The sequence below is a fragment of the Astatotilapia calliptera genome, chromosome 8, assembly GCF_964374335.1.
Source record: "Astatotilapia calliptera chromosome 8, fAstCal68.1, whole genome shotgun sequence".
Taxonomy (NCBI): domain Eukaryota; kingdom Metazoa; phylum Chordata; class Actinopteri; order Cichliformes; family Cichlidae; genus Astatotilapia; species Astatotilapia calliptera.
The window spans coordinates 25,542,375-25,558,141 of NC_137429.1; the positions used below are offsets into that span (position 1 = coordinate 25,542,375).

The 15,767-nt window shown below is 42.5% G+C and overlaps 1 protein-coding gene across 5 annotated transcripts in view; it reads left to right on the forward strand.

Annotated features, from left to right (window-relative positions):
* spag9b (sperm associated antigen 9b) overlaps nt 1-8,308 on the forward strand; it is a 39,456-nt gene extending 31,148 nt beyond the window's left edge. For 3 of the 5 annotated variants that reach the window (XM_080305638.1, XM_026177364.2, XM_026177368.2), the window contains 15 exons: nt 318-447; nt 541-630; nt 757-918; nt 1,125-1,296; nt 1,447-1,647; nt 1,740-1,896; nt 2,711-2,839; nt 2,947-3,027; nt 3,118-3,185; nt 3,269-3,417; nt 3,505-3,676; nt 3,756-3,869; nt 4,045-4,224; nt 5,301-5,432; nt 5,520-8,308. In XM_080305638.1, coding sequence (XP_080161764.1) covers nt 318-447; nt 541-630; nt 757-918; nt 1,125-1,296; nt 1,447-1,647; nt 1,740-1,896; nt 2,711-2,839; nt 2,947-3,027; nt 3,118-3,185; nt 3,269-3,417; nt 3,505-3,676; nt 3,756-3,869; nt 4,045-4,224; nt 5,301-5,432; nt 5,520-5,623 — 2,041 coding nt within the window. In that variant the 3' untranslated portion in view covers nt 5,624-8,308. Of the gene's footprint in view, nt 1-317; nt 448-540; nt 631-756; nt 919-1,124; nt 1,297-1,446; nt 1,648-1,739; nt 1,897-2,710; nt 2,840-2,946; nt 3,028-3,117; nt 3,186-3,268; nt 3,418-3,504; nt 3,677-3,755; nt 3,870-4,018; nt 4,225-5,300; nt 5,433-5,519 lie in introns of those variants that run through there. The other 2 variants (XM_026177365.2, XM_080305639.1) reach the window with 2 other exon arrangements.
* Nucleotides 8,309-15,767: the final 7,459 nt, after the last annotated feature.

The window sequence follows — 15,767 nt, forward strand, 5'->3', positions numbered from 1 at the left end:
CCTTTCTTTAGTCAGCCATAAACTGTGTAGAGGAGCTGAGGCGGTAGTATAGTGGCTACTGACATGAAAGAAGGCAAATCTTCAGTTGAAGAGGAAAAAAGAAAAATAATCAATGAAAAATGTTCTTTTCTTTTATTTAGCCTTTAGTCATCTATGAGTTCAATAATTTCTCATAACTTTTCTTGTCCGCTGTCTCTGAACTTCATTCAGTGGCTGTGGCCGTATGAAGCAGGGGAAGAGGAGCAAAGTTTAGCGCAGAAGAGAGATGGGGAAATGCAACATGGAGTCGAGTTAATAGCGGCTCTTTTGTCCCGCAGAGCGCCAGCTGATAGTGTGGTATCCAGGCGAGAACAGAAGAGGGCTCAATACCAGCAGGTCAAAGCCCACGTCCAGAAGGAGGATGGCAGACTGCAGGCGTACGGCTGGAGCCTCCCTAAGAAGTACAAAGTAAGGAAAGGAGAATATTAATTGTACCAAAGGGAAGTTCACACTAGAACAAAGCGTTAAATGCAGTGACTGTTTGTGTGTTTGGCTTTTCAGGCTAACGGTGGTCAGGCAGAGAGCAAGATGAAGAGTCTACCTGTTCCTGTCTTCCTCAGACCGCTAGATGAGAAAGATGCTTCTATGAAGGTTTTAAAGATTTGGTTCACAACAGGAAATATGAACATTTTGAGACTTTTGTCTCAGTAGTGTGGTGTAAATTATTAGCTTATTATTCATATGTCTGACTGCTGTATCTGTGTGTCTGTGCTTCAGCTGTGGTGTGCTACCTGTGTGAATCTTTCTGGAGGTAAAACCAGAGATGGAGGTTCAATAGTCGGGGCCAGTGTGTTTTATAGTGACGTGTCAGGACCAGAGAGCCCGAAAAAGGTGGTTGGATCTCAGAGCAGTCTGGATAAGCTGGATCAAGAACTCAGGGTACATACGCACACACTTTGATGTGATCTTTGACCTAAAATGCTGATTTCCAAATTTGTATTTTTTTTATTCTTTGATTCTATTAAAGTAACTTTGTTCAAATTAATCTTTATTTGAATTCCGATGGGTCTTGCTGTTGTCTTTTGGAAACTAAAGGTTTGTTAATAAGTAATTTATTTTCCGCTTCTCTGTTTTTGTGGATCCAGGACCAGCAGAAAGAGCAGCGGCACCAGGAGGAGTTGTCGTCACTCGTGTGGATTTGCACCACCACCAAGTCTACTACTAAAGCTGTCGTCATTGATGCCAACCAGCCTGGGAACATCCTGGAGGGCTTCTTTGTTTGTAACTCTCACATCCTCTGCATCGCAAGCGTGCCAGGTCAGTTAATCAGTGTATTTGTATCCCACAGTTGGAGACGTTTTTTCTTTTGTCCTTTTTGTGGAGATAACTCACTTGGCATTCACTGGCCTGCAGAAAACGCACATCAGTTATAAAGAACAGCACGATTTCTCTATTAATTTTCTTCAGGTGCGAGAGAGACAGACTACCCAGCTGGAGAAGAAGTGCCTCCAAACTCTGAGGTGGGACCGGTGGGAGATGGCAACTCTTCAGCAACCAGTACCAGCTCAACAGGTGGCGACAGCGTGCTGGGAGGCATCACAGTGGTGGGCTGTGAAGCTGAGGGAGTAACAGCTGTTCCTCAGACAGCAGGAAAAGATGGAGAAGCCGGTAAGAGCTTTCGGGATCACTGCAAAGGAGTCTTCTTCTGATACATTTGCAAAAATAAAACTACTGTGCTTCTGCATGATTGGTTTCCCCAGAATCCAGACCAGCGGAAGAAGCCACAGAGGCGACAGAGACCAGTGCAGAATCTGCTGACCAACGAGAAAGCCTGCGGGAAATCTACACTGAGCACGTCTTCACAGATCCACTGGGAGCACAGCACAAAGTAGAGACGCCAGCCAACTACTCTCAGAGGTAACATCAAGAGGCAAAGTGGTGTTGTGATCCAGTCTTGCTAATAAAAGCTTCACTTTGTTTCAGAGCCATAAACAAACCACAGAGCAGCAACAATAGCTTGCTGTAAACCATTTACTGTATCGTGAGCTGCATGTAAACATTAGTGAACGATTACTGCAGTGCATCAGAGCTTCAGGTCAGGCTCTGTTTCTGCATCACTCATCGACTGTGTGCCTTTTACCTTGAAACGTGATCTATACTGAATTATATACTGTCTGATCTGCATGTTTAATGGCTGCATATCCGGCACGCACTTTATTCCTTTGTTAATCAGCTAATGTGCAAAGAAGAACTTTGAAAGATCTTCAGCAAACTTGGGGAACTATTGCTCCGGACCCTTTGAAATCTGGCTGCTTTTTGAGAGCAAAAGGGAAAGAAATGTGGGACGATTTGAGACTTTTGCTCAGTCCTGTATCTTAATCCCCAGTGCATCGCAGTGAAGCATTTAATCCATTATTCCTTGAAAAGAAAGTTGGTAAAATCAGTCCAAGATTTTTATTTGTCTCCTTTTGATTGAAGCGGCGTGACTAATCCACTCACTTTTTAAGTTTAAGACTCACAGTGACAGACTACAAACAGGACTCATTTAGAAAACTTTGTCCTTTTGGTGATCAAGCATAACGACGATAACTGACTTTTTGCTCTTTTGAAGTACAACAAACACACACAATCAGTCCTTCTTGGACACTCGGGTCCAAACACATAAGATTAAAGTGTCCCAGTGCAGACGTCTGATGTAAACACTGTATTTACTGTGTTCTCTGACGAGCAGGGAGAGCGATCTGCTGAAGGATGGCGTGAGCTTGAACCCCAGCGCAGAGGAGCAGGACCTGATGAGAGAAGAGGCTCAGAAAATGAGCAGTGTTCTTCCCACTATGTGGCTGGGCGCACAGAATGGATAGTGAGATTTTTTTCATTTTTCTTTCACTCAGCACTTTTGTAAGTGACTGAATTTAAAAACAGAAAAAAAACCCTCTGTCTAAATCGATGCACCTGCTGTGATTCCAGTGTGTACGTGCACTCCTCCGTGGCTCAGTGGAAGAAGTGTCTTCACTCTATAAAGCTGAAGGACTCTGTGCTCGGCATAGTGTAAGTGCATTCAGACAGGTGGCAGCTGGAGTTTATTTCCTTCCTATTTGCCTGTTTAAACATGTAATTCTCACACATTTCCTCCCACAGACACGTGAAAGGGCGTGTGCTAGTCGGCCTCTCTGATGGCACGTTAGCCATTTTCCACAGAGGTGTAGGTGAGAGAGTTGAGCTGTTGCCACTTCCTTCTTTAACGTGTGTACACATTATCCAGCTGTCTAATTTGAGTTTATTTTGTAAGATGGACAGTGGGACCTGACAAACTACCATCTGTTAGACTTGGGGAGGCCTCACCACTCCATCCGCTGCATGACAGTAGTGCATGATAAGGTGTGGTGTGGCTTCAGGAACAAGATCTATGTGGTGCAACCTAAAGCCATGAAGATAGAGGTACAGTAACCTCGTGGTAATGATTAGCACTTCTGAAATCTTCCCTTTGCTTCATGTCTAAACTGCTAATGTCTTTGTACACTGCAGAAATCATTTGATGCCCACCCTCGTAAGGACAGTCAGGTACGTCTGCTGGCCTGGGACGGCGACGGTATCTGGGTGTCCATCAGACTCGACTCCACCCTCAGGCTGTTCCACGCTCACACCTACCAGCACCTCCAGGATGTCGACATCGAGCCCTATGTCAGCAAAATGTTGGGTCAGTTCTACAATCGTCCGTCTTGACAACAGCAGCATGTTTTGAAAATGCAGAGATAAAAGTTTTGTCTGTGTTCCAGGCACGGGCAAACTGGGCTTCTCATTTGTCAGAATCACGGCTCTGATGGTGTCGTGTAACCGTCTGTGGATCGGAACTGGCAATGGCGTTATCATCTCCATTCCTCTGACGGAGGGTGAGTCTGAGCTGGATCTGTTTAGTTCTTTTCTAACCTCTTAGTTGAGACTTTGGTTATGCTTATTTGTTCTGTATGTGTTGCTGCCTTTATGTGTGATCTCTGAATGAGCTGTTGCAGTGTAGTAATGACATTATGTTGCTTAATAGTTGATTCACTCCTGCTCGATCATTAGCAGCCAGCAAGGTTACCAAGGCAGCAGGTAACCAACCAGGAAGTGCAGTCCGTGTTTATGGTGACGACAGTGGCGACAAAGTCACAGCAGGGACGTTTGTTCCATACTGCTCCATGGCTCACGCTCAGCTCTCTTTCCATGGTCACCGTGATGCTGTCAAGTTCTTCACAGCTGTTCCAGGTGAGCAAGCAGAAATGGACTAAACAAACTGCAGAAGCCCAAATCCTCTGCTCTAAACCACTCACAACCTGAGGGTTTAGTTTAGTTGAACAATGTGATTAATGGTGTCAAATCGTTGTTAAATAGACATGTGATATTACGGCAGTCTTTATTTACTGCAGAGTTACATTTTCTCCAAAGCTGTTCTTGGTTAGAGGAAAGAGCGGCAAGTCAACTAATCCCCCAAAACTGGAAAATTAATAAGTAAATCTCCACTTCACAGAGTAGGATACACCCAGAACTGACCAAGGAGATAATATATCTCATCTAGCCTGCTAACAACCAGGAGGGACCAGAAACCTGATGGAAAAAGATACAATAAAATAGTTACAGAATATAGAAAAAAGCAAAATATAGGGAGTTTAATCATTAAAATCTAACAAATGAAAGTATTGTGGTATGAGATTGTAAAGATTCAATGAGGAAAAGTGAAAGGACTCTAGATCCCTCCCAAACATAAGGCAGAAGGGCCCTTACCGCGTCGCGGCTGCCAGTGACGACACCTGCGGCTCTTTCTTTGAGGGGCCTCCCTTCAAGTTCAAGTTCACATTACGGACCGCAGCCAGTCTGTCAACAACGTGTTAGCGCGGTTAACTCATTAACGCGTTCGCTCCGTGAAGCCCCACGCACGGGGCGATCCGCGCTAACTTGCTAACGGAGATTTGCCGGGTTAATGCAGTTATGGCGTTAACGTCATTTTAACGAGATTAACGCTGACAGCACTAATTAAATGATGACAAAACAAGTGATGCAAACCTCGGCTTTCGGTCCTTGCTCGTGTTTGTTTCTTAACTCTGCATTAAAACTGAGTAGGCATAAAATCCAATGCTTTAGCACAACAACTCGGTCCTTTATTGACTAGTAATAAAGGGAAGGCAATGCTTCGTTATAGTTCCTGTCATTCTCAAACAGCTGACTAACTAGTGAGCTGAAATCTGACTGGGTGTAATTCTGGTAATTAACAAGGGCTAAATGTGAAAACTAGAAAAAAGTGGCTGAGCAGATGCAATCTGGAGTTTGTCCCTCTGTGCTTTCAGGTCACGCAGCTGCATCTGCATCGTGTGCAGGAGAAGCAGCTGGCGACAAGGCGGCAGATGCCACAACTCAGGAAGGAACTAAGTGTATGCTGGTGATGAGCGGAGGCGAAGGCTACATCGACTTCAGAATGGGTGAGTTTATTGCATGACGTGCTTACAGACCAGGCGGTAACGGCGCAGTGGTTGTAGAGGAGAACATGACGACTTGTGTGTCTGCAGGCGATGAGGACGGAGAGATGGAGGAGGCGGAGGACGCCCCCATCAAACTTCAGCCTAAAGCCGAGCGCAGCCACCTTATCGTTTGGCAGGTGACTCAGGACTGAGCTCTCGAGGCCTGATTTGCCTTTTCTCTCAAACCACGGAGTCGTCGAGGTGGGCGAGGCTTCTCTACGAGTTTAATCAGCACTTTCTTTTCTTCCTCAGTCCTGGACAGAAAGAGTAAAACAAGCAAAAACTGCTCTGAGCTCCTCCTCAACGTTAACCTTGATGCATGTTGTTTTATTATTGTTTTCTTTCTTTTTCTTTTTAATTTCATGGATTTGAAATGTAATCTGTTATAATGCCTCTTTTAATATTATTTAATGTAAAGCGGTTGTTGAGGACAGAAGAATTACTTTTGATTTGTTGTATTTGACATTTCCAGGTTCCCTTCATTCAGTCCAGTTACTGTGTGCCCATGCTGGACTTGGCATATGTAAAATCGGTCAATGAAGACACAACAGAAAGTGGCCACATAATAGTGTAAAATGGAAAGCCTTCATTTGATAACTTTGCTTTTGAAAGTCTTTAGGTCAAATGCAATACACCACATATCAAGCTGGTTTGTGTCTGTTTTGTTTATCTATCCTAATAATCAATTTGCAGTAATGGTAGCCCAGTTTGTGCCTCGTGTGTTGCCGCTACATTCAGGCCACAGATCTGCACCACGCTGCAGAACCGAGCCCTGGAAAAAAAGCCCACGTGGAAGCACCAAAGATTGTAGTTCTTCTAATGGCCACTAGAGGTGCCACAGACTTCCATGTTAATATTCCCAACTTCACCCATGAGAATAACTTCGAAGCCTGTACAGCTAATTAGTCCGTTCAACACAAACACATACAATCAGTGTTTCTTTGTTTGTTGTTTTTTTTAAATATGCAACTTATAATTCTGGACTCTGCTGAATGAGGAATGTGAGCAATCAGGCTGCTGAGTTTTACATTCTCAAATTTCGAGTCACTGAAATGAACTTCTGCATCATGTTTGTGCTGTTTGTCCTTCCAATTTTATCAGACAAATAATTTCATGCTGTGAGGTACAGGCTGTTTCTGCTTTGGTTTTGGTGAAATTCTAGCATTTGATTAGTCTTACTGTAGTGTCTGTAGTTACACCTGCACAATTTAGAGATGCAGCAGCAGTTTGCAGCATTTGCAGCAGCAAATGTTGCTCTATAACAACTATAAAATGTCTCGTTTTGCACAGGTATTCATGGTCCTCTTGAAAATGTTTCCTGGCACTTCATGTAGTGCTGCTTCGTCTGTATGAATCTTGGGACATAATTTGATTTTGAGATTTTTTCCCCCCTCCCAGGACGTGTCTTTAGACTCTGCATGGTTGGGGTTGTTGTGTTTCCTGAAAATCCGATGCTTAGCTCTGTGACTGAACCCAAACTGCAGCTCTAACGGAGTTGCAGTAGCAGCTACCATTTTAACTCACTCACAGAACATTTGATGACATAACAAGCAGAAGCTGCTGTGTCTGTATAAACCTAAAGAAAGGACTTTCTTTATGTTTACACACCACAGACTTGTACTGAATCCAGGATGAGGTCGAGTCCTTTGGCTCTTTGATATGCGTGAGGACTGATTTAAAGGCTTTGAGTGTAACAGAGTATTAATTTTTTTCTCAAAACAATGCTCTGATTGTTACCAAAGGTTAAAGAATATAAAGTTTTCCACATGCTAAAACAATAGTTGTGTCTGGTTTAAGTGATGGCACCTTTCTGCAGCATGTGAGTCTGCCTCCATGTAGATACTGTGTGAGTTTTTCTAACAGAATTCCTAATGTATAGATGAGATCTATTTTTAGACTTTGATATGTGGGAATATTTTTAGGGTATGGGAAAAGAGAATGTGCTGCTGGACCTAAAACTGAGAGGATAAAAAAGCCACACTGAGGATTATCACCCCGTGTCCCCCCAACCACCCCCCAAAATTCTTCTTTTTAATAGGAGGTCAAAACTGGAACATATGTGTCAATTAGCAATATCGCAGCCTGGCAGCAAAGCCCCGTTTGCCATGTTCCATATGAACGTTTCTTTTTCATGTCTGTCCCCACTGAGTGCAGTGTGTCAGATGTCCACTGGAGACGGTCTCTGGCCTGCGTGTCAGCACGCTGCACTTTTGTTTTGTTCTTTGTATTGAACCACTATAGCGGAGGCCTGTTCTCGTTTTGCGAGGGTGTGTGTGTGTTTGTGCGTCTTCTCTCCAGGAGAGAAGAGTAATTATATTGCAATTTAGCCATTTCAGTATTTATTTACAATGATTGAGCCTTTGCAATTCAGATTGTATCTTTGTACATGGAATATGAATATATATGATTATATATATATATATGTGTGTATGAAACATGAATGTGGCTTGGGTTTTTTGTTTATTGTATGACTTTACTCAGCTATGCACCTCTGAAGCGGAGTGAGCGTGGGGTGTTTGAAAGCAGAAGCCCTGCTGCCTGTCAGCAGACGCATCAGTTTCCACCTCCAGCGTGGGAAATGAAGTCAAACTGAAGTCTGGGAGGCACTGATTGGGCGGCTCCATCCCATCCCATCACAGCACGACAGAGGAAACTTTGTTGTAGAGCCTTCAGCAGAGCTCCTCCACACAGCTGTGTCATCCCTCCCCTCTGCGACTGCTTTCATTAACTCAGCAGGGGCTCCTCCTCCATGTTTGCAGTACAAATATCTTGTACGTCTGCAGCATCTATAGCCTTACTTATTTTTAACAATCAATTAAAGCAACTTTTGTGGGCAAGTTTGGTCTGCTGGGTATATTATTATGATTATTATTATTGGTTATTATACACATGGTGGCTCTGCTTGTAAAGTGAAACGAACAGAGCCATCCATCCAGTAACACTTTAGAGTTACACCATCATTAAACTGTAAATCACTAATTGAACTTTTGTTACAAACAGTAAACTATTAATGAAATGTTGCGTGTTTTGTAATCTGTGTAATATTATTTGTATTGCTGCTAAACATTAGAACTAATGTTTGTAATATTTGGATTATTATTCAGTTTCGATGTTATTTGTAGCTCTTTTAGTCGAGTTGTGTCAAGTCGAATAGGTAGTGATGAAAAGGGACATAACAGTTTACAGCAATGACCATCTTAAGATGCTTTCATTTTGTATCCACTGTTGGCCCGATGGTAGCGAAAAATCACAAGACTGAACCTGCAGGCGGCCATTTGTCCCATTTCATTTAGGCACTAAAACAGTTTATATTTAGGGGAAGATTTCGGTTTAGATCCAAATCTGAGCCATTATGAAGGAGACCTCACAATGTCTGTGACAGGAGGCATGAGCTGAAGGATGCCAGTTGCTTTGTAACCTTAACCTAAACTAAATGGCGGTATTTGACATCCTGGGATGGGCTCACTGATCGGCAATGACTCCTTGCTGGTTTAAAACAAACAAAGAAATCTGGTAATTATTAACACTAATTTTATTAGACTTTTAATTTTATTTTGTCCGTCCGTATCTGGAAGTCCCACAGGATCTTAGCTCAGCCATTCTCGACCATTTCTCCCATTTTGATCTTGGGACTTCCAGTCCATACTCTGCACAGATGTTTCTGTATACTATGCCGGCCACTTGGTTATGGTGTTCCATGTATGCCCTGTCTGCTAGCATCTTGCACCCTATTATGTGCTGGATTGTCTCAGGGGCATCTTTACACAGCCTGCACCTGGGGTCTTGCCTGGTGTGATAGACCCCAGACTCTATGGATCTTGTGCTCAGAGCTTGTTCCTGTGCTGTCTAACAGTCCAGCCACTGGCAGGACTTCTAGATGTCAGCCACTTCCTCTATCTGCTGGTGGTACATACTGTGCAGGGGCCTGTCCTTCCATGATGGTTCCTCCTCTTTCTTGGGTTTCTGCTGCCTTTGGTATTCACTGAGCATGCGGTCGGTTCTGGCCATCTTCCTGATGTATTCATGGATGTTTGTTGCCTCAATCGAGACTGTGGTACTGACACTCACTACTCCCCGGCCTCCTACTTTCCACTTAGCATACAGCCTCAGGGTGCTGGACTTGGGGTGAAACCCTCCATGCATGGTCAGAAGCATTCTGATCTTGATATTTCTCTTCCTTTGGCCAGCTTATTATCCCAGCAGCGTACCTGATGACGCCCGGATCTTCTTCTTACCATTCAGCTGACTCCTCAGGACATACCTGAGACAGCACTTGGCGACAGTGGGGAGGAAGATACCTCTGACAAAATGCCTCTTTTATTCTCAGGATTTGAGCCATTTGCATCTAATAACGTTTGATCATTTAACATTCTCCAGTTTGAAGGAAGTAACAAACAGAATGGAATATCTTTAGTCAGTGTTGGTGCTTCTAGTGCAGTCAGGTTTAATTAAGGCTAATAACTTAAAGACATAGCAGAGATAAAGACAGCGCTGCCTCTCAGTCAGTTTGAAGCCCTTTAAACATTTTTACCATATGGAGGCTGTTATGTCACTTTCTACAATCCAGGGAGCAAATTTACTTGGCATCAAACGTAATTAATTGTTAATTTATCGAAATAAACAGTTAAATAAGCTGACTGATGTCCAGCTTAGACGTTTCCTCGGTATGTTCGATGTTGTGCCAAAATACTCTGCTGTTTATGGAGGTGCCTGATTTAGTGGCAGGTCCTGGAATAAGCCCTGTTTTTGTAAAACTTCCCTTAGCCCTTTTGGATTTCCTTTAATAATAATGGATTGGATTTATATAGCGCTTTTCAAGGCACCCAAAGCGCTTTACAATGCCACTATTCATTCACTCTCACATTCACACACTGGTGGAGGCAGCTACAGTTGTAGCCACAGCTGCCCTGGGGCAGACTGACAGAAGCGAGGCTGCCGTATCGCGCCATCGGCCCCTCTGGCCAACACCAGTAGGTAAAGTGTCTTGCCCAAGGACACAACGACCAGGACAGAGAGCCCAGGGATCGAACCGGCGACCTTCCGGTTACAGATGCGATTCCCAACCCCCTGAGCCACGGTCGCCCCGTAATCACCTTGTGTTTCTCTGAATGTGCTCATTGTGCGGGCACATTTGGAGTTTGCTTTTACCCATTTGTATCACCTCAGAGAGTTTGATTGTGTTTCTTCACAAACACTAGGTGGAGTGCTCGACCTACAGAGTGTGAATGTTTTCTCAGTGACTTTATTAGAAGGACAGGGGCACCCCTCCCCTGCCTGCGATTGGTCCGTGACTGTTCTATTCAAAGCCTTGGTTTCAGCCCTTTGAATGAGGGGGAACTGGTGCTTAGCAGCATGAGAGACAGACAGAGAGGCTTTAATCTCTTCTCAAGCTCTTTGGAGAATGCCTGGCTGTCATGGATCACAGTCATGATAGCGGAGTAGGAGGTTAAGTGATGCATATACAGCGGATTTCCTTTTTTCCCTCCCTCAACCTTGATTTTGTACTCCCTGTCATGACCTTCAGACAGAGAATATGACAGCTGTTGCACGGAAGATGTAACCTTAAGTTAGATGTTTGACATTTTGGGGGAAAATCAACCCAACTAAATAGTTATCTGAGAGGACCGATAGCGCTCAAGGAAAAGAGTATATTCGCACTAAATTAAGGCTTCTACACAACAGCATTTAAATCGCATGTAAAGATTTTAGCATTATGTTTTTTTCAAGTAACCTGCCCATCAAAATATATAAATAGGATCCTAGAAACAATAAAAACACACCATATTGTAGAATTTTTAAAAATTCACTTAACCAAGGATTAAAAGTATGTTCCAAACAAGGTTCATATTTGTGGCCTTAACCTTAGTACAGCCTAAACAACAGTCTAGTAAAACCCAGAGATTTTAAAAGGATGTTTATTCTTGCTGAGAGTAGAAAGGTTTGCTGACTCTTTGCTTTTCACACCAGTTTTTTTTTTTTTTTTTTTTTTTAAATAATAAAACAGAGTAATACTTAACCTTTAGCAATACAGGACCACTATTGACAAGAAACAAACAAAGAAAAAACAGACTGCAAATAAAAGATGGTCCTAGTCACTGTGACATCATCACTGTTGAGGTTAAACTTTTGAGTCAACATCTTGTTTTTGTGCAACTTAACATGTTTGGATGGAGGGGTAAATAGAGGCATAAACAGACGGATGTAGTTACCCTGATATTTGAAGTCCTGTTCTGTGCATTTCTACTATTGCCATTTAGTAATTTTGAAACTGGATGTGATGAGAAAAGGGTGAGTCTGAGTGTGAAACTGCTTGCTCACTGGCTAACAACATGTCAACTACAACTCTAGCTATGGCTAATATAAAAGATAATCCTCCTTAGTAAAATGCAGTGTAACCAAAATTTACAAAATACATTTAATAATTTATGTAATATGACCCTAAATGAGGGACTGTGTTTTAAAATGTCAAGTTAAAAAGCCATTTTTTCATAAACGTCTATAGGACTTCTTCTATAGTCTTCTTTACAACACTACATACTGTCCCCTGGTGGTCATTAAAAATAATACAGGTTTAGGGCGCTTCTCTGCTGGCTTCACTTTTCAGACTCATAAGCCACATCCATTTTTTATACTGTGTATGGGTTCAGCATGGACGTTACCAGCTAATGCTAGCAATGTCTACTGTGTCTATAAGCATTCACTGCTAACATTTGATGCTAACGTTGGCTAGCAAACCTAAACATTGGATACCTTTAGGTCTTAATACAATATAAATGAGTAAGCTAAATAAAAAGATTACAACTTGTGCAGTTTTAGTGAGCATGGGATTTAGCTAAACAGACTCATTAGCTACATCTGTCCCATACTGTGTATGGGTTCAGCATGGGCGTTACCAGCTAATGCTAGTAATGTCTAATGTGTCTGTAAGGATTCACTGCTAACATTTTATGCTAACTTTGGCTAGCAAACCTAAACAATGTTTAGTTTCAGTGAGCGTGTAATTCAGCCAAAAAGACTAAAACCATTCTCTGTACTAGCATGTACATATTTCATATTTCCAGAGCCAACTACATAGTGGCCTGTGGAGCTCTGTAGGTTTTGAAACCTCTGTTCTAAAGCTTGCCCCTTCATGAAAACTTTATATTGTTCAGTGAACTGGATCAATAATGCCAGTTACACAGCAATAACACTTGCTTACAATAACTAATGAAAGCTGTAACCTGTGAGTGTACTGACATTAACAAATCTATTTTATAGTTAATCTTTCTGTTTCACTTAGGAAAAAATCTTCTTTTCTTCCTTTTTTTTTAAGCCATGTAAGTTGTATAGTTTCACTGTACTCACCAGAATGCAACCTTTAAGACGTGTGGGACCAAGCTGCCCACATGATAAAATTAATAATTTTAATATTCCCTTCAATCATGCGTTTCCTGAAAAGGTCACAAACATTAATATCAGCCTGCAAACGGGAGAGAAATTCTCTTCTGACATTTTGCATAACCAAACTACCATTTTAGAGTCTATTCCACAGTTACGTAAAATAGCCAGATGGTGGGTTATCCAGGTCTCATCACTACCATGACCTCTGGATCCTCTCGTGGTAACTGCTGCCCTGGATGCTCCAGGTCCACTGACCTACTGATACCGCCGCACATGTCTGTTTACAGTAACACAAAATTGCTCTGAGGTGAAATCCAGCCAAGAAAATGCCGTAAAATGAGGTTTTAAACCGCGTCTTTGTGTGTGCTTGTGGTCTCACAGGCAATATTTCAAAGAAGGTCAGAGGGGTGTAATGAGGTGGGCGCTGAGTTTGCTGAATGCCACTGTTTTGCCACAAGAAGGCAAATGTGCAAAGTAGAAATTGCTGCTTTCCAAAAATTCCCCTCTCCTCGAGACAGATTTGCTGTTGTGCATCTATTCAGCATGAATCGTGAGTGACTCACAAACACACACAAGCATCCACCTTGCTAGTGTGTGCTTTTAACGCAGTCTGTCGCCTGTGCTGCATGTCATGGCCCTCATGTGCTATGTCATCTCAGTTGGCTTGACACAGCCTTCCCGGGTGCAGGATAAACACACAGCTGGAGTGCCCCACCATCTATTTCCGTCCTCTCCACGTTTCTCATCGCTCTTTTCACGCTCCACTTTGTTAGTTCACGTCTTTCCTCGTGTTTTTCTTTATATGACGACAGGTCTCCCTTCCAATGATGATCGCATTCATCAGTGGGGCTTTTTCCCTTTGTGTGAGATGACAGTGTGGATGAAGATATCAGGAATAATTAAACCCAAGCCTCACATGTCTTTTGTTGCGCCTCCATTGGTTTTTAGAACTACATAAATAAATTTGAAAACACGCTTCGCAAGGTCTGCACACACATTCAGTTCATGCAAATCCACAGACACTCATGTACTCTCGTTTCTCTTTTACCATCCACGAGCCCGAGGCAAAGACAAAGAGAGAGAACCTCTCATGCACTTTGTGTTTCACTTATCAAATCTCTCCTCCAGATATGCTAACTTGCAGCATTTATTTTGCTCAGACTTTGAACTTTGGCTGTCATATACACTACATTGTCTGCCTTCACATGCATGTGAACTTGAGCGACATCCCATTCTTAATCCATAGGGCTTAATATGATGTAGACTCTTCTGGGAAGGCTTTCCACAATGTTTGGGAGTGTTTATGGGAATCTTTTATCATTCTTCCAGAAGTCAGACACTGATGTTGGACAAGAAGTCCTGGCTTGCAGGCTCCACCGTGTTGGTATGCTGAAGCATTAAGAAATCCTTTCACTGAAACTAAGGGGCCGAGCCCAACTTCTAAAAGCCCCCCACACCGTAATCTCCCCTCCACCAAACTTTACACTTGGCACAACGTAGTCAGTCAGACAAGTACCGTACTCTTGACAACCACCAAACCCAGACTTGCCCATTAGAAAGGCAATAATAATCTGAAGGGTACACGAAGTTCGTAGTTATAATACCACCTACAGTTGACGGGAGAATATTTAGTAGCGAGGAAATTTCACATTTGGACTCGTTGCACAGGTGGCAACTCACTAGCTTTGCGTTGCACAAATAGAATGAAAGAAATCTTCTATTGAAAACTCCTGGCAAAAAAGTGTCAGTATATTCCTTCAACAGCCCAAAAATGGGATCTAAAATTGTGAAAAACAGGGTAGGATTGATAAAATGTGGAATTTAATTAAAATAAATGAATGAATAACCCATAAAGGCATATTTCTGTTGCATTCTTTGTATTGTATTCAGGCCTAACAGCTGTTGAGCATTGAGTCTTTGAGTCATAAATGCTAATAAGTTGTCAATTCGGTCCTTGTGCCGTGCAGTTCTTTTTCACAAAATAAATACTTGAAATGTCCAGCAGAAGAGTCTTCCTGGTGAATGAAAGAAGTCAAATTCATGACAAACTTTTATGAATCACATGCAACTGAGTTATAAAACACTGAAACTATTTTAACAATTTTTGGAGGACTGAGCAGCAAATTATGCCACATAAGTAGTAGGCTAGCATAGGCTTTATTTAGAGTTCTTTGTTGTACATGTATGCTGTGTATTTAGTGAAAAGAAAGATTTTTAGTGAGAATGAATGCAAGAGAGATCTGAAAATGACTGTTTTGATTATAGACAAGAAGAAGAGCATTAAAAAGATCAACAGTGGATGCCTCGATCTCACCCTATACTGAGCGTCCTCCTCTGTCCTAGCTTAGCTTCACCAACTCTTTCCCATATCTTCATGCTATAGTTCATTAGCTTTATCTCTCTGTAGATACCACAGCTCTGCACATCAGCCTTGTTCTTGAAAATTCGATACCAGTACACTTCTTCTCAGGCAGGCATGACCAGATCATGTAAGATCATGTTAAAGAATTTTGTTAAAAGGTCCACAGCTCTCTGTCCTATACAGCTCCATACCTCCACAGGTATGTCATCAGGACCAACCACCGTTCCACTCTTCATAGCTTCACCTGTTCCTCGGCACGCTCCCTTCACTTGCTAGTACATTTTCATCTCGATCTATTTTCACCCTAACCTGCTGCACATCCTTTCAAGCTCAATCTCTCTGGTTTGCCAAATGATTTGTCCCTTTCTGCTTCCTTAGTGACCTGCTTCATATATAACTCACTGTAAGTAATTTCCTTTGGCTTCCCCACCTCTTTCTTAGTTATATGCCTGGGCTCTCGGTACTCGTGTCTACTTTCTTTCTGGCTATCCCACTTTTTCTTTGCTAACCTCTTTATTTGAGTCCTTTCCTGTACTTCCACAATCATTCTCATT